Source organism: Bos javanicus, chromosome 11 (assembly GCF_032452875.1).
Source record: "Bos javanicus breed banteng chromosome 11, ARS-OSU_banteng_1.0, whole genome shotgun sequence".
NCBI classification, from domain to species: Eukaryota; Metazoa; Chordata; class Mammalia; order Artiodactyla; family Bovidae; genus Bos; species Bos javanicus.
The window spans coordinates 9,271,598-9,298,424 of record NC_083878.1 but is presented as its reverse complement, the minus strand read 5'-3'; the positions used below and the strand labels follow the sequence as shown (position 1 = coordinate 9,298,424).

Below are 26,827 nucleotides of genomic sequence, written 5' to 3'. Positions count from 1 at the left end.
AGGGGTCCCGGGGCGGCCGCGGGCGGTGCGGAGAGCCTGGGCAGAGAGCGCGGCCGGCTCCATTACTCAGCAAAGATGCCCTCCGCATCCATCATTCATTTCATTTCTGCTGGGGCAAGAAGCTCATTTGCCCAAGGTCAACAGAAAGTGAAAGGAAGGTTTTCTTTTTTTCCACGCCCCTCCCCAAGAAATAAATGCACCTGACAACTGGGGATTCTATCCTCTGGCTTTGCAGAGCGCAAACACCAGCCAGCTTGACAAAGCAGAGTACCCATGTGCGCGCGGGCCAAGCTGCCCGAGAGTGCACTGGGGCCATGGAGGCCTGGAGACTGTTTCCGTTAACTGGGAGAAGTCATACTATGAATAAAATAAAACTTGACACCGTGTTCTAAAGATGAAGCGGGGTCTGTTGTTTAAAACTGGGTATCAGCATCCAGCCTTTTGTCACTGTAACTGTAGGAGATGCCCCAGTGTGTACACCATCAAACACCTGGGCTCTGCAAGAAAATACAACCTGTTCTCAGGACAGGCAAATGCGGTGGGGGGTCAAAATGTAGTGAAATCACTTCTTTGTGGGTCCTCTAGACCCTGATTCTAGCCTCATACACCGTGCTAGCCTATGAAAAACAAATTGTATTTGAATAACTAATCATTTCATGGCAAATAGATGGGGAAACAGTGGAAGCAATGACATATTTTCTTTTCTTGGGCTCCAGAATCACTGCAGACAGTGACAGACAGAAATTAAAAGACGCTTGCTCCTCGTAAGGAAAGCTATGACAAACCTAGACAGCGTATGAAAAGCAGAGACATCCCTTTGCCAACAAAGGTCTGTACAGTCAAAGCTATGGTTTTTCCAGTAGTCATGTATGGATGTGAGAGCTGGACCATAAAGAAGGCTGAGCACCAAAGAACTGATGCTTTCAAACTGCGGTGCTGGAGCAGACTCTTGAGAGTCCCTTGGACTGCAAGGAGATCAAACCAGTCCATCCTAAAGGAAATCAGTCCTGGGTGTTCACTGGAAGGACTGATGAGGAAGCTCCAATACTCCAGCCACTTAACGCAAAGAGCTGACTCACTGGAAAAGATCCTGATACTGGGAAAGATGGGGGGCAGAAGGAGAAGAGGGGGACAGAGGACGAGATGACTTAGTGACTGAACAACGAGAGGGAAGGACTTTGCCTCTTCCCAGGTGAGTGAGTGCCCCATCACCCAATGATGTCTTTCCTGATTCTGGCCCTGTGATGCACACCCACACCTGGATACTGACCTGAGCATCTCTTTCTCAACACGACCTTTGGAAGTAAAACCGTTTTAAGGACAAGCCATTCTGACATAACTTCTCTAGTGCTTACCTTTAGCAAAGATAAATTAATAAGATATAAAGCCTTTTAACATACTGTCTTACCTCTAGAAGTCTTACTTTTTGTCTGTTATGAAACGTACTAGGTAAATTCTGAAGCTGAGCAAAATCCCTGGTATCATTAGTTACTTAGCTAACAGTTGATGTTATTTACCATAAGTGTGATATACTTACATGCATTAATGAATAGTATGACTGTTTGCCAGTGTAAAAGAGAAAATGAAATGGGCGGCCATCTTCTCCCCACTGGACAGCTAATAAAAACCAAATGAAAACAAATAAGAAAAATAAAAATACAGAGACCAAATAGCCTGCATTTAATTGCGGTTTTGTAATTCTGCAATAAGACATGCTTTTAATTCTGATTAACTTTTAAAATAACAAAAAAAAGCATTAATAATTAGAATTGAGTTTGGCAGGTTTAACCTAAATTTAGGATATTTAATATTTCATACCCATTGATACAAAACAATGTTTATATTCCATAAAACATTCCTAAACATTTCACCATGAGGGTTTCCATAATTTGTTTTAAATTAACACACAAAATACCAGTATTATCTTGCTAGAACAAAACAATTTGTTTGGTTATTAATATAATGCACTCCCATAATCTTAAAAAGGAACACCAATAAAGTCAAATGTAATACAGTTAGGAAAATATAACACAGAAGAGAACGAAATGGATTTGTCTGTGCCACTCTGTTTCAACTCTGTGGAGACACACCTCCCAGAGTTTAAGAAGTCTAAAATAGAAGGGGCCCCACACAGGATGTTATGTGTGGTTCCTTTTGAAATACAGATAATCATTCACATCCAATAAACAGCAAACAAGCTGAGAAATGGCGTTGTAGCAGTAGATGAAGCCAACGCTAACTCCATGTCCTTGTGTGTGTATGGCAATGTTACTCTGTTAACCACTGGCAAGAACTCCGAACACGGAGGTTATACTCTCTACTGCACGAGTTGTAAACGCTTTTCTCCCCATCTGCCCGCCTTCCGACCTTGTCTGGGGTGTCCCTCACAGCTGAGACATGCACAGTGCGGCAGTGGACTCTGTTCCTGTTCCTTTATGGCGGTGCTTCTCAACTGCTTTTTCATTATCATCCCTACTAAGGAACCCTTACTAGACACTTTCTCCCTCATCGCCTGTCTCCCCAGGAAAGCTGAACACTGTAGATGCACCGAATATCTGCTGACACACACTGTGGCCCTTTCCAGGGCCACAAACATAGTAACAGCTAAGATTTTTTTGCCTCCTATGAACCAATTTACACTCCCTTGGGGGCAATACCACCCTCATTGAGAAAACCTGCTCTAAGACTCTGGGCTGTCTAAAAACTATTTTCCTATATACTATCTTCTGGAATTTTTCTATGTTTTTTCTGATCAGAAATTTAATCAATATGCAATTTATTAACACATCTGTGAGGCAGAAATCCAAGTACAACCTATTCTGTCCAATAAAGAGGGTCATTACTCCATCAGTTTTTTAAAGATAATATGCTCTTTTCTTTTGAAATGTCACCTGTACAGCATGTAGGGTATCTTCCTCTTCTGGGATAACTGGATTATACACAGGCCAATTTAAGTGAATACACTTAAAATGAAGGCCATTTTATAATAAATGGTGGAAAACAGGTGTGTACTGGTATCTCACTGTTGCTTTAGTTTGTGTCTTCCTGAAGCATCTTTTCATCCGCTTTGTTTCCACCATCTGAGTATGTTCTCCGGTGATGTGTGCTACGGTCTCTGGCTCATTTTTAAAGCAGGTGGTTGTTTTCTTATTGTTGAGTTTTAAGAGTTCTTCATACATTTTAGGTAACAGTCCTTTAACAGATGTGTCCTTTCTAAATATTTTTCTACCGGCCTATGTCTTGTCTTTTCATTCTCTTGACCATGTCGCTCATAGAGCAGAAAATTTTAACTGTAATGATATCCAATTCATCAATTCTGTCATGAACCATGCCTTCAGCGTTGTATCTAAAAAGCCAGGGGCAAACCCGTCTTCTAGGTTGCTCAGTACTGGTTCAGTTTCTCTAACAGGTACAGGCCGGTTCACACTGTCTACTTCCTCGTGCTCAAATTTCAGCACATGGCCTTTCAGTGAACTGGTCCACTCCATCTGGGTTATCAAGTGGGTGGGCATAGAGCTGTTCACAGTATTCCTTGATTATCCTTTTAATGTCCCAGGACCAGAATCGCTGCCCCCTTCCTTTGCTGATAACAATATTGTGTCCTCTCTCCATTTTTCCAGCTATGCCTGGCTAGAAGATTATCAGTTTTACTGTCTTCTCAAAGAACCAACTTTTGGTTTTGTTCATTTTCTCCCTTAATTTCCTTTTTTTCAATTTCACTGACTTCTCTTCTAACTTTTAATGTCTCTTTTCTTCTGCTTACTCTGATTTAACTTGCTTTTCTGTTTCTACTTTCCTCAGATGGATGTTTAGATAACTGAATTTAGATTTTCCTTCTTTTCTAATACATGCATTCAGTGCTACAGATTTCCCTCTGAGCACGGCTTTGGCCCACTCTTCTTATCTTAATAATCTTTCAGATATTAGAATCCCCCCACCAGAAGCAAGCTTAGAGATTACTGCTCTGGACTCCTTCACTGCATTTACATATGCCCACCTTCTGAGATAGAGATGCTTGTTGTGTGTGTTTATAAGTAAAAGTGGCATCTCTTGATCTATCCAACTATTTGTCCCTCTATTAGAGAGTGTGTAATTGAAAGAACTTAGGCTGCAAAGTCAAACTTCTTTGGTTTGTTTTTTAGCTTCTTTACTTAATAGTTGTGACCGTAACTGGGTTATTAACTCTTTTGTGAATCAGGCTGCTCATTTGTGAAAAAAAAAAAAAGAAAAGAAAACCACAAAATAATCACGAGGATTATGAGAATAAATGAACAATACTTAAAACACATATATAAAAAAATACAGATGGCATCCAGCTGCATTCACATCACACACCTGCTGCAGAATGAATGTCTGTGCCCACCCCCACCTTGCAGGAGCCTTGAGCCCCATGGAGAAGCCGCTGCAATGAGAAGCCTGCATACCGTAAGTAGAGAGTAGCCCCTACTTGCTGCAACTAGGGAAAGTCCACACAGCAGCAAAGACCCAACACAGCCATAAATAAATAAATAAAATAAATTAAAATTTTTTTTAAAACCCAGAAAGTGAGAGTAATCCAAATGCTCTGCTGATGAAAATTCATCCTCACCAAAACAAGGTAAACTGAAGGAAACTTCTGGTGAAACAAGGAAACTGAAACACAACCCTCCGAACTGAATTAAATATCCTCAAGCAAACATTTGGAGTTTTTGGAGAACACTTTGAATCAACAGTTCAAAACTGAAAACAGAATGGACAAAAAACTCAAAGAAATGAGACAGCTTGATTAAATTCAGGGGAGAAACAGAAAAAGTTAAAAGAATCAGGAATGTAGACTAGCTTATAAGTAATTTAAAAGAGAATAGACTAAAACATAATACATTAAAAAAAAAAAAGGAAGCAACCCAAGAAATGAAAATGAGATAAAGAAGTTAAGAGTCAGAGTTGGTGTGACGGATCTGGAAGGCAACCAAGGAAGGAATAACACTTATATAATTGGAGTCCAAAGGAAAAGAATTAAAAGTGGAACAGAACTAAAATTTGTAACTGTTAAGAGAACTATTTCTGGATGTAAGGACTTGAATCTACCTATGAAGAACTATCACCACTGTAATCTAACCCTCAATAATAATCAACTGGATGCCACGCTTTCACAAAGCTACTAAATAGACAAAAAACCCTTTAGACCACCAGGGGAAGATGACTAGCCCAGAACTCCTCAAGGCAAGGCAACAACGGAGCAGCAGTTTCAGTAACTCAATGAAAGAAGTACGAACCAGAGACTTTCTCCTTCAGCGAAGCTGTCCTCCAAGTATCAAAGCTATGAAAAAACAATTTTAAAAACTCAAGAATTTCTATCCATGAGCCCTTTTGGAAAATCTACCAGGAAATGAATGAACTGCATTCAACCAACAGATGACCAGGGAAACCTTAGCAAAAGGAGCTGTGGATAGCATTTAACCTCCCACATCGGAAAACAAGAAAAACAACAGTTATCTACTCACTAAAGCTGTTGTGAAAATTATGAGTTAATGTATGCAAAACACTGAGAACTGTACCTGGTCTGCTCTAAGTTTCAATAAATACCAGTTGGTGTATTATTCAGGACACTTTTCAAATCAATTAGAATCAAGTTACCCATGACAATTTTATACTTTTAAATACCCTCTGAATATCATTATGGACATTATGTTTTCCTCTTAGGTTTTCTTCTTCCATTCACCAGACTTGCTAGCACTTGATCAATTTCACCAATTTTTCAAAGGGTTAGTTGGTTTTATTTTTCCTACCTTTTCTTTTAAATTCCTTTAATTCAATCATCCATTTCATTCTTTCTCTGCCTTCTTGAACTGACTACTGTTCATTTTATTTCTAGTCTTTCTCAAAGCTTAATAAATACGTTTGCCTCTGTGTTAAACATTGTCCATATCCCATAGGGTTTAATATGAACTGTCATATATTTTTCAGCAGTCTGTAATCTCAATTTTGATTTCACTTTAACCCCAAAGTTTTACAGTTCTAATCCACATAATTTCTATTTTTATAATTTGTTGGGTTTTCTCTACAACCTACTGCATCATAATTCTATTAATATTCCACTGGCATCTGCATAGAAAATGTATTCTTTGTACTTCAATCTGTAGCTATAAAATCATGCTGTGTTACTCGAATTCTTTAGAGCCTTAGTTAACAGCTTTTTGGTTTAAACGTTTCCATGCTAAATGCCTGGTGCAAAAAGGTTCATGGTCGTCAAAGCCACTTAATGGATATTAGGTTTTATCAATATAAATTAACATTCCTGCCTCACTGAACCCTTCCCTAAGCTCCCTGAGTTCCATTCTGTCTGGTATTAGGGGTTCCTCTTTGCTTCTGTCATCAACCGGGTACATATCTTTGTTTTTCCCAATAATTTTTTAATCACTTGCTTTAAACAGCAGAGCAGGATTTTATGTTAACTCAATCTAGAAGCTTCCATCTTTTGATAAGGGGAGTGGGAGCACATTCAAAGTGCCATAATCTATTCAAATCTAAAATTCAATGATACTTTTTAACATACAAATCAATTTGTTCTGTATTTACAAAGTATAGCAAAATTGGTAAGTAGGTCAATAGACAGATGGCAAATTCTAGCTGATTCTAAAGGTATAGTGTTTGAAGTGAAAGTGAGTGTTACTTGCTCAGTTGTGTCTGACTCTTTGCGACCCCATGGACTGTAGGTAGCCCAGGCTCCTCTGTCCATGGAATACTCCAGGCCGGGAATGCTGGAGTGGGTAGCCACGCCCTTCTCCAGGGGATTTTTCGAACCCAGGGATCAAACCTGGGTTTCCTGCATTGCAGGTGGATTCTTTACCATCTGAGCCACCAGGGGAGCCCCCAAAACACAGATAAATGTACTTAACTGAAATGTAAGAAAATCCTACCAACACGGACATGTTTCCAGGATAACACATGGGCATTTTGCAGGGACACATGGACACTTCAGTGGTTACAGTCCAGCTGACAGTAGCAAAAGCTTCCTACTACTGAGAAGCTGGTGTGACACCAAAGGACCAGGCTCAGAGGGGCAGACACACAAGAAGAGGCGCAACCAACAGAGACACAGAACAGAGAGAGAAGAACACAGGTGAGGAGCCTCCGGGGCTGAAAAATGGAGAAACCACTAAAAGAGGGGGAGCATCACTATCGTTACGATCATCTACAGAAAAGCTCTAAGTGTAAGCTACCGTGCACTATGCCTTCAGTTTTACTTCTAGAAAAGCTGAGTTGTGTCTTTGATTTACATTCTAAATATAGCCTTCATTTATTATCTTCCCAGAAACTATTAATTGATGTCACAGTTTATTATCAACCACATGTAAGAGTTCAGAAAATATAAAAGACAGAAAATATTTATTAGAAGATTCAAAATACCTCTAGCAGGATCCAAAATAAAAGTTATCCTGAAAAGAGTGAAGCAGAGAATGGCAGAATGCCTAGCTTTGAACAGAGGTGAACATTCAGCAAAAACAGCAATTTGGAACAAATTGATTTTTAATAGACATATCTACTCTCTTACCAATCAATTTATTGGCTCTGAAACACTCTAATGCCACCCACCAACTGAGCATCTGTGGCCAGAAGGCGCCCCTCCAGTGTCTCCACACATTTTCACTGCTGAGGTACACGCTTACTAAGAGTCAGTTGTGTTTATTCCCAAACGTGTTTATTATAATTGTACTCGCTCCTACAATTACATGAATTAAGTATTCTATAAACAGATGAAACCTGGGTGAAAACAGAAAAAGACAGTAGCTGCTTCTCTGAAGACTAAGTTGAATGCTTTAGAAAGATTCAAAGGCAAGTTACTAAAAAAAAAAAAAAAGGTTTGTTCAACTTCAGTGTGGTTGGGGGGACATCTGCAGAAATATAAAAATATTGCTCTCTCAGACTTCTTAAGGAAGTTTGAGTTCTTTGCTCCGGTGTAAGGAAAGCGAAACTGAAACCTTTGATGGCACATCAGCGGGAAAGGTGCATGGAAGAAACGAGGAGGGACAGACGCACCCTCAAAGGCAAACTCTCCAGGGTTACAGCAAGTCTGCTCAATACAAATCTCTATTTCAAATGTTTTCAAGAAATGATTTCTGGCTTTAGTACTTTTTAAAGTAACTGACAACCCACCTTCCCCCCAAGCTTATCCAGGAAGCTTCTAATCTGAAATAGAAATATATACATGCTATTTCCTGGTGACCTTAAAGTTTGCCCCATGCTTTCTCCAAGGTTTCAGTTGACATATTTAGAAGATAAAGAGAAAATCTTAAAAGAAACTAGAGAAGACAGGGGGCAAGAGAATAGTGATGACTAACTGCTCATCAGAAACAACAGATCACACAAATAAGACCAAAAATTTGTATTTAGTGAAAGTATGCTTACAAAATGAAGAACATGTAAAAATTCTCATATTTAAAAAAGCTGAATTTGTCTCCAGCAGATCTATACCCAATTCTTCTTCAAAAAGGCACATCAGAATGCAAATAAACTGACATCAGTATAGGCATAAACTCTAACCTGATCTAGTTTTAATATTATTTAGTGAAAAGGAAACAATCTGCAAAGCCCAGTTATTCATTATTAGTTATAAAATATTCCTGACTTCTTTCACAACAACCATGACACAGATTTCCACACACCTGAGTGACTGAGGATACCTAACAGCACTGTGGAAAGAAAGAGCTAGTTTATTCTTGAACAAACTCACCTCTCTGTTTTGGAAAAATCTCTTCGGGATGCTGTAAAATAAATTAAAAATGTATTAGGTAATTACTGTAACATAGAAAGCTAAGTGAAATTAGTAAAAAGTATTAATAAAGAGAACTACCTTCATTATGGGTCGGGCTCGCTTCTCAAACAAACCACTGGGAAAAAGGTAAGTGATCGCCCTCTGAAAAGACACACAAAATTAACACCAGTTGTAAAATCAAGTTCACGTTTATGACTAACAGTAACTGAGTGCTTACTATGTGCCAGGTACTGAACCAAGGGCTTCACGGGCACTATCTTGCTGTGTAGTCTTTTGAGTGAATTAATAAAACCACCACACACATATTCCCCAAAGGGCAGGCCCCAATCCCCCACCGCCGTGACACGTGGATGTTTTCAGAAGCTCTCTGAACGTTTCCTCGAACTTGGGAGAGGCTCTTCAACTATGTTTTCCCAAGTGCGTTCTCTTCAGTGCCTGCTTCTCAATGGGGATGCTCTTGGCATTTTGAAAGTGAGGCTGCCCTGTAGGCTAACTTCCCCCATACAGCAGGTCATTCTGTCATCCCTGGTCCTTCTCCCAAAACCTCCGGCAGGAACATACCCAATGCTCTTGACACATATCGCCCCGGCACGTTTCCAAATGCCCTTCACCTCCTGGGGGCAGTACTGCCCCCAACCTGAGATGGACCACGTAAGGCCCTGCAGTCTTCTCCAGCAGCCTCCTCACAATCAGAAGGAAAAGCAAACACAAAAAGCACGGGTCTTCATCCCTGCTGCACATCATCAGATGAAAGCCTGTGGACCCTACAACCCTCCCCGAGCTCAGGATGGACTGGCAGCCCCTGCGGCACCAGCGCTCTTCTTTCAGAACCTGTTTCTTCTGCACAGAAAACATGCTGGGGACTTCCCTGGTGGTCCAGGGACTAAACTCTGTGCTCCCAATGCAGGGCCCCAGGTTCGACTTCTGGTCAGCGAACTAGATCTCACATGCCACAATCAAGGCTCCATGCAGTCAAAGAAATATATATTTAAAGAAAATGTGCTAGACCAGATCCTGCCCCTAGAAGTAGGGCCTATAAATTCTGGGGGGGGAGAGGTGGCAAATTCAATTACACTAAGGAGCCTAGGTGTGTCTCTGGGTCAAGTTTTACTCATTCTGCCTTCCGGCAATAAAACCAACACTAAAAAACAAAAACAACAAAACTCGGGTCAAACACCAGAGTGCTACTTTTGTGAACTTTTTTCTTTTTGAAAAAACCAGGGGCTCCTCTATCTCCTTCTCTGCTGAAGGTGGACTTTTTATTTCATAAATGATGTTGAGATAAGTGGTCACCAATTGGAAAAGATAAAACTGGACCCAAACCTCACACCACATATCTGAGTAAACCTCCAGATGAGTCAGAGAGCCAAAGGTGGAAAACGAAGTCAAAGCAGTACCAGAAGACAACATGGATGAGTTCCGTCAGGGCCTCCCCTGCTGGCCCGGAGGTAAAGAATCTGCCTGCAATGCAGGAGCCTTGGGTTCGATCTCTGGGGTCTGGAAGATCCCCTGGAGGAGGGCATGGCAACCCATTCCAATATTCTTGCCTGGAGAATCCCATGGACAGAGAAGCCTGCCAGACGATAGCCCATTGGGTCGCAGAGTCAGACACGACTCAGTGACTGAACAACAACATAGAATCCTTTAGAAATTTATAAGACTACAGCGTGGCTTATCTAAATCCAAAACAAAAGAATGTAAAAAAAAAACAAATTAACTCAAGTGTCACAGAGTAAAGTAAGGTATTTCTCATTTGTAAACATGCCGCTTACATCTTCAAATTTTCATGAGAATACTGGTGACTGCAGAGTTCCCTCCCATGAAGGCTAAATATGTAACTATATATTCTCAGGCTTTATGTCAAAGTATGAAAGGACTGCAGACGCCATGCGGGACATGGAAGCCCTGGGTCAGGACTGCAATCCCTATTAATTAGGGATCCCAGCTGGGCAGTGGGTCTGCAGCTGTTAACGTGATCAATGACTTACCTACATGTCATCTCTACTGATTCGCTTATAAATTACCAGCAAGTGAGACTAATGTACAGGTGCTAATTTATTTAAACTGTTCTCTGCAGCGCTACACAGCTTTATAAACTGCATCTGGCACCTAATGTTGGCTGTCAGTTGTACTTAGACATGCCTGTCCTAACGACTCTGTTCATTAGAAGTGAGCACAAATTATGAAATATTGTGAAAAATGATACATCAAATGGAATGGGCACAGCAAATCAATTAGAGAAACTTCACACAGCAGATTCGCACTTAGGAGAATAAAACACTCAGGTTTCGGAAGGAGGTCTATAATACCAATTAAAAAGTAATTGGTAGACTTCAGCAGTATTATATATCAATTTGCTGGCTTTTTTCCTGAATTTCTTGACTAACGCAGAACTTAACTTTTAATTCCCAAATACACTCATTAGTAAATGCAAGTGCAATTCTGTATCTGTAATATTTAGGATAACTGAAATATCTCCAAACTTAAAATTGATAGGCTGAATCAAAAAGAAAGATGCAAATACTGGTGGTCCTTACCTTTTTGTGTATTTGCAGCATGACTTTGAGAAAAGGATTTTGATGATCCATGTGAACCATCAAAAAGGGTTAAGAGTCAATCAGCAATACTACAAAGGTCTGTCTACTCCAGCAAGCAACGTGTGACTGTGTCTATGACTTCTGGGGCCCTGACCACCACCCACCTGACCAGTCTGCAGCCCTGGGTCAAGATCTGCAGAAAATATTTCTACCCCACTCCTGTTATACATGACGGGGCTATTTCTCAGTTTCTGTACAAAAAGACTCTCTCTTGGCCAAACTACAACTGCTTGACATTGAATTACAACCCCACGCAGCTCAGTGTCCATCTGACAGACACTACCACCCCCGACCACCCCAACCCAGCGCACAGTATTCTCAGATGAGAACACTCGTCTGAACAACGTCTGGCAGGCACCTGGGAAAGATTTATGGCACAGGAGTTGAGGTCCATGCCATTAAGGTCTACCTTCAAAATATTTAGCATGCATTTAAGTACTTTTTCAGCAAGATGCCACATACACAGACTACCACTGCTCGTCACGGGGTTCCCTGGCAGCTCAGTGGTAAAGGACCCACCTGCCAATGCAGGAGACTTGGGTTCAATCCCTGGCTTGGGAAGATCCCCTGGAGGAGGGCATGGCAACCCACTGCTGTATTCTTGCCTCTGGAATCCCACGGACAGAGGAGCCTGGCAGGCTACAGTCCGTGGGGCTGCAAAGAGTCGGACACGACTGAGCGACTGAGCACAGCACAGCACGCTGCTCGTCAGAGGGACTGCTTTTCCTGTCACCAGCAGCCCCAGTGATTTGGGAATGAAGAATGGTGCGCGGCTCCTTTCTTTTCAATATAACTGAATAAGTTAGACAAAATTCAAACTATTTTGAAATGGAGAACGTCTACACCTAATTTCTTTCTAGTGAATTTGCTATTTTACCAACTAACAGGGTATTTTTCATATAAATTTAGCATTAAATATTTTGCAAAAACATTTCCAGCAGATATACAATGCTGGAGCTTTATTAATAATAATAAAATTTCTAAATAATGTAACTTTAAATATCAACAGTGACAAGCAGAATTATTTTTATTCATAAATTCTACCGATGACATTTCTTCTTTATTTCACTAATCCACCTCAGCACTCTTTTTTAAAAGGCTTATTAAATTAAGGGTACACCAACATGCAAGGTTAGCGAGGTGGAGTTTTCATACTTTTACGTTATATATGCTTCTTTCACTGAGGCCAGAGGCCAGACTTCTAGTCCAGCTCAACCTTTTGGAATAAAGTTGTAAACCTAGAAGCCAATGAAAAAGGCCTATAAATGAGCTGACATAAATCTGTGATTTTACTTAGGAGGAAGGGCATATGGGTCCTCATGCCGAGTCCAGGGGCTCTTGGTTCTAACTCACACACCTAACAACCTGAGCTGTGCCAAAGGCAGGCAGGTGAAGGAGCGCCGAGAAGCAGAAGCAGAGATGGACACGTTGGCATGGAAGAAGGGCAGTGCCAGGTCATCCAGTACAGGGACAACACGTCCTCGGGGACCCCACAGTCTGACAACCATCCCAGAAAGGAAAATCCTGCGGCTCTGAAAGGTCCATTGCGCTCACCGTGTTCTACTAAGTAAGGCAGGGAGGCTGCATCTGATTGTAGAAAGTGTTATCCAAATCAAATCTTTGAAAGCATAGGAACAGCAGACTTTGGGTGAATGCCTTGTATAGTCTTGGCATCGGCAACAATAAACACCTGCCCTGTGAGGTTTTTTTTGAAGATGAAACACGGTGATGCATCGTGAGCACACACAGGAGGTTTCAGTAAGTGGCGGTATTCTTTGTTACAAATAACGATGAAAAGTAAGTTTCTCTCCCTTTGGACTTCCCTGGTGGTCTAGTGGTTAGGAATCCACCTGCCAATGCAAGAGGCACAGGTTTCTTCCCTGGTTGGGGAACTAAGATGCCACATGCCATGGACCAACTGAACCCACACGCATGGCAAGTGCAGAGTCTGTGTACCACAATGAAAGACCCTACACGCTGCAACTAACAGCTGACATGGTCAAATAAATTAATTTTTTAAAAAATATTTTCCTAACTTTATTGACTATGCCAAAGCTGTGTGGATCACAATAAACTGTGGAAAATTCTGAAGGAGATGGGAATACCAGACCACCTGACCTGCCTCTTGAGGAACCTGTATGCAGGTCAGGAAGCAACAGTTAGAGCTGGACATGGAACAACAGACTAGTTCCAAATAGGAAAAGGAGTACGTCAAGGCTGTATATTGTCACCCTGCTTATTTAACTTCTATGCAGAGTACATCATGAGAAACGCTGGGCTGGAGGAAGCACAAGCTTGGAATCAAGATTGCCAGGAGAAATATCAATAACCTCAGATATGCAGATGACACCACCCTTATGGCAGAAAGTGAAGAAGAACTAGAGTCTCTGGATGAAAGTGAAAAAGGAGAGTGAAAAAGTTGGCTTAAAGCTCAGCATTCAGAAAACTAAGATCATGGCATCCGGTCCCATCACTTCATGGCAAATAGAGAGAAAGAGTGGAAATAGTGGCAGACTTTATTTCTTTGGGCTCCAAAATCACTGCAGATGGTGACTGCAGCCATGAAATTGAAAAACGCTTACTCCTTGGAAGGAAAGTTGTGATCAACCTAGACAGTATATTGAAAAGCAGAGACATTACTTTGCCAACAAAGGTCCATATAGTCAGGGCTATGGTTTTTCCAGTGGTCATGTATGGATGTGAAGAGTTGGACTATAAAGAAAGCTGAGTGCCCAAGAATTGATGCTTTTGAACTGTGGTGTTGGAGAAGACTCTTGAGAGTCCCTTGGATTGCAAGGAGATGCAATCAGTCCTTCCTAAAGGAAATCAGTCCTGAATATTCATTGGAAGGACTAATGCTGAAGCTGAAACTCCAATACTTTGACCACCTGATGCGAAGAGCTGACTCATTTGAAAAGACCCTGATGCTGTGAAAGACTGGGGGCAGGAGGAGAAGGGGATGACAGAGGATGAGATGGTTGGATGGCATCACTGACTCAATGGATATGAGTTTGGGTAAACTCCGGGAGTTGGTGATGGACAAGGAGGCCTGGCGTGCTGCAGTTCATGGGGTCGCAAAGAGTTGGACACAACTGAGCGACCGAACTGAACTGAACTTTGGATATCAAATTATTTATTTTTGTCCTTAGAAACAAGCATTTTGTCAGTATAGAAATGTTAAAGAAGACCCATAAACTGTACTGTCTCTTTCCAGTGATACATACAGCCAGACCTCTTACAGAAAGAATAGTTTCAGAAACATAAATGGAAACAGGAATTATAAAATGATACATGACTTCCCTGGTGGCTCAGATGGTAAAGCGTCTGCCTACAATGCTGGAGACCCAGGTTCAATCCCTTGGTTGGGAAGATCTCCTAGAGAAGGAAATGGCAACCCACTCCAGTATTCTTGCCTGGAAAATCCCATGGACAGAAGAGCCTGGTAGGCTACAGTCCATGGGGTTGCAAAGAGTCCGACACGACTGAGCAACTTCACTTTCACTTTCACACAACTACAATGCTTTGGTAATGGTTGGTTGTCACTATCCTCTTCTGCTTTAGCTAATGACAAGAGTCAACAGACATAAAGTGTGAGACTTGGTAAAGCTGGTCAGTCAGTGGCAGTAAAGTGGAAGGCAGTGGCACTGCGTCACAGAGAAGGGTTCCCATTTCCACATGGGCTCCCAGACATGGGCGAGGTGAGAGCACGCCCCAGCCCACAGCGCAGAGGGCTCTCGGGATGAAGCGGCCCCAGGATGAATCCACGTTCCCGACAGGACTGCAGAGTCTTCTCCCCAACACACTGCCTCATGGAGAGTCATGCGACCGAGGCCACTGGAGCACTGGTGACTGACTCAAGTCACGGTAGATTTTATTTATCACAGCAAATGGCGATGAGAGCAACGACACAATACATTAGTCTCCTGCTCCTTAGATTCTGAGGTCGCAAACAGGAGTTATTCTTTCAGAGATGGGGAAACCAAGTGACGATGCTGTGACTTGCTACACGGCTAAGTCCACAACACTGCAAGGACTCTAACGCCAGCTTCTGTATCTTTCTACAACGTCACTTCAACAAATTTCTCTTCTAAAGAAAGATTAGTAACAAAGTTCTCCATCTACATTCCTCACAAGAAATCCAGCCTCTACATATTTTTTTAAAAAGGTTCTACATATTTTAAAAGAAGATAGTGTATGTTTTTTTCATATTAATTCATGATTTCACTACTTTAGTGGCTAACTCTAAAGAGGATTTTTATTATGTTCAATTAGCACAACGATAAAAAATATTATCAACTTACTTTCACTGAACACACACACACACACAGTTTTAAAAGTACAGGAAAGCTGTGACCTCTCACACTTACAGCAAGATTTTAAACACATCTTCTCTGGAAAACAACTCTATATTTTAAGGGCCAGAACTAATAATACTGCTTCTACCTGACTGAATGACAGAATCTTTTAGATGTCTCTAAATAATATAAGAAGGATACTCTAGATGAAAGACACCAATACGTATCTTTTTTAAACTTCTTAACAAAAAAAGTTAGCTATTTTTATATGTGAAAAAATTGTTTTACATCTTCAATATTTTTGCCTAAATGAATTTCATAAATGATTTCAGTGATCATTATTTTAGCAACTGGTTAAGTATTAATAATAAGGAAAACCCAATCTCTAAAACACATAAAATAATAACAAATGGTTTAATGTGAATACAGTGGCACCCAATTTTCCTATGTAAAAATTACGCAGTGAGCCCCGACTTAACTAGCTGTGTTCAGTCACTCAGTCATGTCCTGCTCATTGTGACCTGGGCTGTAGCCCACCAGGCTTCTCTGTCCATGGGATTTTCCAAGCAAGAATACTGGAGTGGGTTGCCATTTCCTTCTCCAGGGGGTCTCCCTGACCCAGGGATCAAACCCACGTCTCATTCGGCTCCTGCACTGGCAGGCAGGTTCTTTACTCACTGAGCCACCAGGGAAGCCCCTAGTTTAACAAGTCAATGAACGCAACAAATAAGTAAATAACTTGTATCCTTTAAAGTACAATAATAAAAAAACAATCTCTGATTCTTGTGAATTTTAACTGACATCTAACACTTCATTTAAAGGCTTTACTGTTAAGAAGTCATGTTTCACTGAACAACGTTAGAAAAACAAAGCTCTGCCCTTGTTCCCGTGATTCCCAGAACAAGCACTGCACTTACATCAACATCCTCCTGGGTAAAGGTTTCTGGGTCCTCCCCCATCATGTTGGCCAAGTGTCTCTTCCCGATGTTGAACTCTTCAATCTGCTTTTTAATAAAGTCCACCGTGTAACTCTCACGTCTTAAGGCTGCAACATTTTTCTTTGTTGTTACAGCCGGGGAATGTTTGAGCCTTAATATCTAGCAGAAAATACAAATGGAAAGACAAGATTTTAAGTTAAACAATGATCTTATAGGCCACTGTCTCTAAATAAAAGAAGACATTTCAAACAATTGTCTTTTTAGGACGGTACTCAATTGATAGGAGCCTGGAAACGAGATAAAGCGTGCTTTTAAAAGCCTATGCTCACAAAGAAGTTTAAACTACTAACATTTCAACACATTAAAAATAATAATAAAAATAACTGGGTGATATGCTACCTCCATTATCTGCTAGAAATATCCACATTTGATACCGACTGGTCAATGTCAGCTGCTATGGGACTTGACGTATAGTGAATGAGGGTTAAACGGTACAGTGCATCCTCAGTCTTGTCTGACTCTTTGCACCCCATGAACTGTAACCTGCCAGGCTGCTCTGTCCGTTGGGATTCTCCAGGCAAGAAAACTGGAGTGGGTTGCCGTGCCCTCCTCCAGGGGATCTTCCAACCCAAGATGGAACCTGTGTCTCCTGCACTGACAGGGGGATTAGCGCCACCTGGGAAGCCCAGAGAGAAACACCACTCCCCTTAAAATAAGCCTGTGTACATGCAGACAGAAAGCAGCAAGCAGAAGACACAGACCTGGTGTGCGCTTCTCATGAACAGAATACCCTGACAAAGCAGAAGGACACTTCTGAGGTCAGGTTACAAGAAGACTCTCCTCCCCCTCTTCTCTCTCTTGATCAGACCAAGGAAAGCAAGACGTGGTGAGCTGCCCCCCAGGGGTCCACAGGCCAAGAACTGAGGGTGGTCTCTGGCCAACAGCCAGCACAACAGCTGCAAGGATGTGAATCCTGCCCACACCCACACTGAGCATGTGGGCAGCAGATTTCCGCCCCTGGCCTGAGATGACCATGGGCTGCTGCCTTGCGGGAGACCTTGAGCAGATGGCCCAGTGCAACTGTGCCTGGAATCCTGACTCACAGAGTCCACGAGGGAAATATCTGTTGTTTGAAGCTGCTATATTTGAGGTTAATTTGCTATACAGCAATAAGTAATCACTCAACACCCCAATTCGGAGAAGGCAATGGCACCCCACTCCAGTACTCTTGCCTGGAAAATCCCATGAACGTAGGAGCCTGGTAGGCTGCAGTCCATGGGGTTGCTGAGGGTCGGACCCTACTGAGCGACTTCACCTTCACTTTTCACTTTCAAGCATTGGAGAAGGAAATGGCAACCCACTCCAGTGTTCTTGCCTGGAGAATCCCAGGGACAGGGGAGCCTGGCGGGCTGCCGTCTATGGGGTCACACAGAGTTGGACACGATTGAAGCAACTTAGCAGCAACACCCCAATTACAACAATAAAGCGGAGTACAAGAAAGTTCACTTACTCTGTTTTATAAGGAAAGAGAGGTAGCAACGACGGGCATACCTTTTATCAAGTTTTCTTTAAATAAGAACTTGGTAAACTACATGAGGAAAATGAAAATTTTAATGACCCAGTATTTTCCATAATTAAAGTGACGAGGGACACACTGAAACATCTTTGCTACCAAAGGGCTTTCTTTCCTTTCCCATTGCTAACAAAATCGAATTTTAAAAAATTCAAAAATTATCTGGGGGAAAACACAACTAATGCACTCAGCTGTATAAAGCATCTGCTACAAACACCGGTCAATTTTCAAATCTGCTTTGCAAAGACTTTTGAGGAATTTGCCAGTAGTATTAAAACTACTGAAAACAAACTGGATGCTGTGATAAACACAGAACATTATAACCTCCAGGAGCCCACAAGATGAGAGATGAAAAGAACAGATCCTTAAGAGAGAGGCAGCAACGTTTTTTGCAGTAAAAGCAAAATACACAAGGGCTAAGCCATGGAGTATCATCCAGCATTCTTCTCTGGCGGACAGTCCGATCAACAAAGGCTTGTTGGCTCAGTACAAACTTAGAAAGTGCTCAGTAGAAAATCAAGAGGACATACTGATGTTTATAGTAACAGTTTTCAAAATAGAGATTGGCCTACTGCTTTTTCCTATTGTGAATGTCATAAATATTACAGAAAGCTAAATGAGCATTCTTACAGAAAATTGTATTGATAGGCGTTAAGAATTCATGGATAACCTTTGTATTACACCGTGACTGTCAACTACTTATAACAAAGCCAAAACTACTTTTATTTGTGACAGTAAAAGAGACACGTGTACCCCAATGTTCAATGCGGCACTGTTTACGATAGCTAGGACATGGAAGCAACCTAGATGTCCATCGGCAGACAAATAGATAAGAAAGTTGTGGTACATATACACAGTGGAGTATTACTCAGCTATAAAAAAGAATGCATTTGAGTCAGTTCTAATGAGGTAGATGAAACTGGAGCCTATTTTACAGAGTAAGTCAGAAAGAAAGTAAATCAGAAAGTCAGTCAGAAGAAAGTAAGTCAGTCAGAAAGAAAAACACCAATACAGTATATTAATGTACATATATGGAATTTAGAAAGATGGTAATGATGACCCTACATATGAGACAGCAAAAGAGACACAGATGTAAAGAACAGACTTTTGGACTCTGTGGGAGAAGGCAAGGGTGGGATGATTTGAGAGAATAGCACTGAAACATGTACATTACCATATTTGAAATAGATGACCAGTTCAAGTTCAATGCATGAAATAGGGCACTCAAAGCCAGTGCACTGGGACAACCCGGAGGGATGGGATGGGGAGGGAGGTGGGAGGGAGAGGGACGGGGAGGGAGGCGGGGTTCAGGATCGGGGGAATGGGGAACACATGTACACCCGTGGCTGATCCATGTCAGTGTATGGCAAAAACCACCACAACACTGTAAAGTAATTAGCCCCCAATTAAAATAAATAAATTTTAAAAAATCAAATAGCATAGCAAAACACTTTCTAATCCCGTCTCGCCATTCTCTCATCAGTTATTATACCAACTGTAGTTGCTGGAACCAATTATTTGTCGTTGCCAGAATCCACTGACTGTGCACATCTCTGGTGCTTGGGTACCTACTGCGTCTTCCTGGAACAGAATCCCTCCTTTCTCATGTAACTCCTGGCAGACTCTCCCATTACCTCCTCGAGAGGATGCTGTCATTCTATCCATTTCAGCTCGTGTGTGTTAGGCTCTGCATGTCTGTGCTCCTCTGTATTTACCTCTACAAATCTCACAGTACACTGTGCGCAGATCCTTGATATTCACAGGTTTAAAACCAGAAAAATCTGGCCATTCACAAGTAATATTCCCTCCTCCACTCAAATTTGGGACACCAAGATATCTGCACTTGTACTGCACTTGTACTGAAGCACTGATGTGAAACATGGATTCCACAGTTCTGGTACACAGGAGAAAACCCATCGCGGAGGCTCCCAACTGAGCACCCAGGAGTCACAGTTTAACAGAACTTATTTCTTTTTCCTTGTTGCATCAGTGTCTCTCAAACGTTTCTGACTGTGACTGATAGTGACAGCTATTGCTTATATCACTATCTGGAATTCACTTATACTTAATAAACAAAAAGTAAAAATACCCTCTATAAGAAGGCTTTCCTCGTGGCTCAGTGGTAAAGAATCTGCCTGCAATGTAGGAGATGAGCGTTCGATCCTTGGGTTGGGAAGAGACCCTGGAAAAGGAAATGGCAACCCACTCCAGTATTCTTGCCTAGAGAATTCCTTGGACAGAGCTGGTGGGCTACAGTCCATGCGGTTTGCAAAGAGTTGGACATGACTGAGCAACTAACAACAACAAAGACACATAAGAGGTGTTTAATAATAATAATAATAATTGGAGAGACTTGTACTATACATGTTAGGTAAAGAAACAAAAAGTAGAAGAGACTCCATTCTTTAAAAAAATATGCATTTCATGTATGTCTGTATGTGATTAAAAAAACATAAAGAAAGACACAGAAGGATACATGTATTAGCAACTTTGGGAGTTCCAGGGAGGGAAAAAAATACTCTTGGCCGCCTCCCCCACACTGTCTACAATAAAGACATTCTGTAACCTACAGTACCTTTCACAGAAAATTGTGTGTATACAAAAGGATATACTCAAAAGAGATGCATGAGAAAATAAAAACTTCCAGCCTATTTTCCAGTTAAAAAACAATAAAAACAAATGTTTGATGGGTAAATGGATGGATCGGTTGCTGTGAGCTAAAATGTAGAAGAAAAAATGAAAAAAAGACAGTATTCCTTTTTTCAACAGTTTTTGATCATAGTACTTGACTTCTTTACAATATCTGGTACTGCTAATCACTTTCCCTCCTTGCAACATTCTCCTGTTTTCTATGACTCCACACTGCCTGGTTTTTCTCCTACTTCTTTGGTAGGTCATTCCCAATCTCCTGGGGGCCCTTCTTTCTCTACTGTTTGTCCTTCAGGGTCTGGTCCTTCTTCATTTTCCTCACTGACTGCACCTTCCCCCAAATAATCTAATCCATTAATTATCACACACAAGGTAACAGAGGACTTGTAAACCAGCTCTCTTCTTGAACTATGGCTTGCCTCTCTTTGGGTCCACTTCAGATCAGATCAGATCAGATCAGTTGCTCAGTCGTGTCCGACTCTTTGCGACCCCATGAATCGCAGCACGCCAGGCCTCCCTGTCCAACACCAGCTCCCGAAGTTCACTGAGACTCACGTCCATCGAGTCAGTGATGCCATCCAGCCATCTCATCCTCTGTCGTCCCCTTCTCCTCTTGCCCCCAATCCCTCCCAGCATCAGAGTCTTTTCCAATGAGTTAACTCTTCGCATGAGGTGGCCAAAGTACTGGAGTTTCAGCTTTAGCATCATTCCTTCCAAAGAAATCCCAGGGCTGATCTCCTTCAGAATGGACTGGTTGGATCTCCTTGCAGTCCAAGGGACTCTCAAGAGCTATTTGAACTGTATGACAATGCACCTGGATATGGACCCATCATTTCTAGTCTCCCCCAGCTTTTGAGCAGGTTCAATTTTATATACAACTGAGTTGCTGCACAGCAGAGAAGTAAGAGAAGCCGTCTCTGTGAGCACAGCTATACACAGTGTAGAATAAACATCCCTGAAGTTTTTTTGATGTTATCTCTTTCCCAGTCCTGAAAATAGTAAAGTTAATATGAAAAGCTAGATTGTGCTGTAAACAAATGTGATATTGTTTAGTTTACTTTTGGTTCTACACAAATATTTTTTGTACAACATTAAAGAAAGTGGACGTCTTTCTAAAAAAAAAAGAGTCTTCTCCAACACCACTTGGACACCACAAATATAACTATGCAATAAATGCAATTATTTCCAAAACTAAGCTCGTTTTTTTCCCCTCTCAAATTTTGTTCCTTTTACTCAGGTCCCATGTCAGTAAATGGCATTATCATCCAATCACTTCTGAAGCTAGAATCCTGGCTTCCCACTGGCCCCAGGATTAAATGTAACTTACAAGTTCTGGTCTCCATCAATCAGAGACATACTACCGAGAAAATTAACAGAATGGAAACTGCTCAGATGTAAGACACTTTAGAAATGTTTCTCTCTCCTCTCCACTGTATGACCTCCTGCATTAAGTCTTTGGGCCACTGCAGGAGTCCAGTTCTCATCCACCTCCACCCTCTTGATCGGGGTCTCGGGGGCCAGGGCTGAACCCATAATCCACCCAGGCGACAGGTCAAGGGAGGGGTCGCTCTGTTTCTGTCTCAGGTAAGTTCCCCCTCACTGCACCCTGAGAAAACCAGCCACAACCTCAAAGGTTGGCCGCTGCAAGGCAATTCCACCCTGTTTACCTGAGACCTCTGTTGACCACCTAAGATCCCACAGGCCTCGGCTCCCAATGCTGGGGGCCGGGGTTCGATCTCCCGCCAGGGAACTAGACCTCATATAACGCAACTAAAGAGATCTCGCACCCAGCAACTAAAGATCCTCAGAGAAACTAAAGACTCTGGAGGCGCCTGGCCACACCGCGTGCTACAGGGACCAGCACTGCCACCTTTCTCAAGCCTTACCTGGCATCTGGTACCTGTCTGCAGCCCAGAAGCCGCGGCTTTCCAGAGGCCTTGTTCCCGGGTGAAGCTAACCCTACCCGCAAGAAAGAGCCGGTAGGGAACTGCTGCGCCGCAGGACACACTGGGAGCTGCCATGTTGGGGGCAGGAGGCGCGGGCCGGAGGGCGATGGGGCAGGGCCTGCAAACTGCGCCGGCGCAGATGGGCGCCGGGTCCGCGAGGCTGCCGGGAAGAGGCGCGGAGCAGGGGGCGTGTCCCGCCACCCCCCGTTGGCTCGTCGCTGATTGGGCGCGGGAGCACGCGGGGCGTGTCCGCCCCCGCCCCTGGTCCGGGTCCCTAGTCTACTTGGCATCCTGGTCTTTCTGGGCATCCTGGTCTTTCTGGGCATCCTGAAGTCGGTGGCTCATTGAGTCTCCTTGGAACGACTTCCACATGGCTTCTCGCCAGCCCTTTCGTGCCACGCCCAGCTTGCCCTGGCCCCAGCTCCCCCTGCGCAGCCCTGACTTCACGCCCATTATTACGCAGCTCCTCTCCGAGCCTCTGCTCCCAGCCGACCGCGTCAGAGCACGGGTTTTCCCTCCTTCAACCTTCCCACCTGGGTCCGGGTCCAGGGTCTCCATCCTTCTGCGGGAAACTGGTTATTTCCTAAGTGTATGATGCACAGGCTAACCCTTACACGGGCGGGAACAGACACTCCCCTACTGTCGGGCTTCCCTGTAGCTCAGCTCGTAAAGAATCTGCCCGCAATGCGGGAGACCTGGGTTCGATCCCTGGGTTGGGAAGGTCACCTGGAGAAGGGAAAGGCTACTCACTGGAGAATTCCACGGACTGTCGCAAAGAGTCGGACTCGACTCAGCAAATTTCACTCTTCCTTTCCCCTACTGGTGGCTCAGTGGTAAAGAATTCACATCCCAATGCAGGGGACAGGGCTTTGATCCCTGATCTGGAAAGATCTCCTGGAGAAGGAAATGGCAACCCACTCCAGTATTCTTGCCTGGGAAACCCCACGGACAGAGCAGCCTGGCGGGCTACTGTCCATGGGGTTGCAAAGAGTGGGACAGGACTGAGTGACTGAACAACAACAATAACCCTTACTATTAGCAATACTAAGCCTCCCTGGAAACCCAATCAGAACTAAATATTAATAAATAGGTATGAATCCTGATGACCGTGCCTTACCTTCTGAGGCTTGTGCGCTCCTGACGGTAACTCCCAACATGCTTTCTACAAAATACTTATTAAAATAAGCAGTAAACAGCTCTGAAAATGTTTCCAAACACTTAGATTTGAAAGACCAGTAAAATTAATACACAAACACACACATATGGAAAATCTGAGGTCAAGTTGTCAAGCAAATAAGTATCATCTGCTATTACTTATTTTGTAAAACAGAACATTTTAATTAGTAAGAAGGTAGAATTGACACAATTGCAGAATGAAATGTGGTCCTTTAATTGGAATCCATTTAGTTGTATGGTAAGTTCACTCTTCCATTCTTTTTGTTGTTACTTTTTAGGCCAGAAGTTGGCAGAGGCCCATGAACTAGCATTTGGGAACCAAGATTTAGCTCATGACAATTTCACCAAGTATAAAACAATCAAGTATGTTAAAACCGAATTTATATCATTTTTAAAAAATAACATGTCAGAGCACATAAAAACTACAGAAGTACTCAAATCAAGGTTAGAAATTGTGGAGGGTTTTTTTTTTTTCTCTAGAATTCATGTTATGATATTTTACTTAGATTTACTGCTGCTGCTACTGCTAAGTCGCTTCAGTCGTGTCCGACTCTGTGCGACCCCATAGACGGCAGCCCACCAGGCTCCCCCGTCCCTGGGATTCTTCAGGCAAGAACACTGGAGTGGGTTGCCATTTCCTTCTCCAATGCATGAAAGTGAAAAGTGAAAGTGAAGTCTCTCAGTCGTGTCGGACTCTTAGCGACCCCATGGACTGCAGCCTACCAGGCTCCTCCGCCCATGGGATTTTCCAGGCAAGAGTACTGGAGTGGGGTGCCATCGCCTTCTGCTTAGATTTACCAGATTACAGTAAAGTAGTTAGTAAAGTAACTGTAATACATATCCCTTGTCTAGGGGCAACCCTTAGACTGCTGCATTCAATTTCCTGTGTAGCCTTTGAGTTTGGGAAGAAATACACCACTGTAAGTTAACACTGGGTGCATAAATCTGGAGACAGAAGGAAAGAGTGGAATCAGGAATGTACTGATAAACGTTTAAAATATGAAAAAAAAAATTTATGATTTTACCAAACAGCTGAAGTTTAGATTCGTTTAATCTTTTCTCATTTACTGAGCACCCATTATGTTGGAGACGTCAGGCATTCTTGGTCCTATATCAGGATTATAAAATCCCAACTATCCAACATGGTGGAATCATGTAAATATGAAAGTTTGGTTCTAAAACCAGCTTCTAATATAAATATCAGGAGAGTCAAACACTGCACTAACAAAACAAGTGCTGCCAGATATGAACAGCAGAAACTGTTAGGTGCTGCTGGTGAGGGTGTAAATTGATACAGTTTTCCTGAAATCAATGAGTCAGTGATCTACGTTAAGATGAACACACCACATAACTTCACTGATTACGTTTCTAGGTATATACCCTGCAGAAATTCTTGCACAGTGTATCAGGATACATGCATGCAAATATGTACAGAATCATTTTCTTTTGTAACAACACAAAAAAAACCCCCACACAGACACCTTTAAAGGATTCCTAGAAATCTCTGGAAATGCAGAGCTTTTTTGATCAATATGGAAAACTTTAAGGGGCTTCCCAGGTGACATTAGTGATAAAGAATCCACCTGCCACTGCAGAGAATGCCGGTTTGATCCCTGGGTTAGGAAGATCCCCTGGAGGAGGAAATGGCAGCCCACTCCAATATTCTTGCTGGGAAATGCCATGGACAGAGGACCCTGGGGGGCTACAGTCCATGGGGTCACAGAGAGTTGGATACGACTGAGCACGCACACAGTTTAGTTAGACCAGTGACCTCCCCTTTTGATAATCTATTTACAAACATTTTTGAGGATATTCCCTAGGTTTAAGAAATTTGTGTTCTCTACTTAGACACTGTACAACCCTTTTTACTTAATAATCACCAGCTGAGTATCTTTGGCCAAGCTCAGTACCTTAAAATCCCACATTCCAGGATCTACTAAGGTCTCCTATTAACTGTTCCTTTGTTAGAAGCATCTGGTGATGGAGGTGGTTCCCTTGCCCCATGAGAAATAGAGCGGCCCCTCAGTCTCCTCTCATTAAAGAGATGGGACAGTCAGGCACAAACAGAAAGGGTTGTAAAAATAACAGGCCACTGATGCTGTACAAAAGGGGTTCCAGAAAAGTGTGCCCCAATTTCTTCCCTGACACCCCCATTACATATTCCTTATGGTTCCTAAGGTTTCCAGTCCTTTGGGTTAAGACTGAAAGGTTGCAGTGTCTATCAGAAACTCTATTCAGTGGCCTGCCACATCACTGCACGCCCAAGGCTTGACATTAGTTATGTAGATGGTATCTCTAGGCAGAATCACTTTTGGCCTTGGGCCCCTTCAGTCTTCTGATTGCAAAACTGTCAGTGACTGAGGGGGCCCCCGATATTCTCTAGCGTCTGGGGCATTCCCTCTACCAATACCCTGCCTCTTTGCAGAGGGTGCATCAAGTGCAGTCTCCCCCCTAGTGCCCCTGTTGTCCACACAGGCTGCAGTGGTCCTGTCTGGGTACCCATGGGCCTGCCAGGGCCAAATTGGCCCCAAAAGACAGACCTCCCCATTGGTAGTCTCTGAATTGACTCAAAACTGTTCCTTTTTATGGCTGAGTAATATTGGAGAGGAGTAATTCTAATGAAAAAGTTGTGGGTTCAAGTCTTACTCGTTTACTTATTTCATGATATGCATCAGAATTCCATTCCCTTTTAAAGCTACCTAATATTCCATCGTATGTACAGACCACGTTTGGTTTATCCATCCAAGTGTCCAGGGACACTTGAGTTGCTTTCACCTTTGAGCTTGTAAATAATGGTGCTACAGACATGAGTGTACAGTGTCAGTTCAGATCACTGCTTTCAGTTCTTTGGGGTATATACCTGGAAGCAGCATTGCAGGAGTCTTGTTTTTAACTTGG

The 26,827-nt window shown here is 42.6% G+C and overlaps 1 protein-coding gene across 1 annotated transcript in view; it reads right to left on the bottom strand.

The window, feature by feature from the left end:
• The window catches only part of MRPS9 (mitochondrial ribosomal protein S9), a 38,154-nt gene extending 14,986 nt beyond the window's left edge, over positions 1-23,168 (bottom strand). The window contains exons 1-5 of the mRNA XM_061431806.1: positions 22,694-23,168; positions 16,565-16,744; positions 8,834-8,896; positions 8,714-8,744; positions 1,538-1,617 (exon numbers count right to left, since the gene is read on the bottom strand). Coding sequence (XP_061287790.1) covers positions 1,538-1,617; positions 8,714-8,744; positions 8,834-8,896; positions 16,565-16,744; positions 22,694-22,828 — 489 coding nt within the window. The 5' untranslated portion in view covers positions 22,829-23,168. The remainder of the gene's footprint in view (positions 1-1,537; positions 1,618-8,713; positions 8,745-8,833; positions 8,897-16,564; positions 16,745-22,693) is intronic.
• Between the last annotated feature and the right edge of the window lie 3,659 nt (positions 23,169-26,827).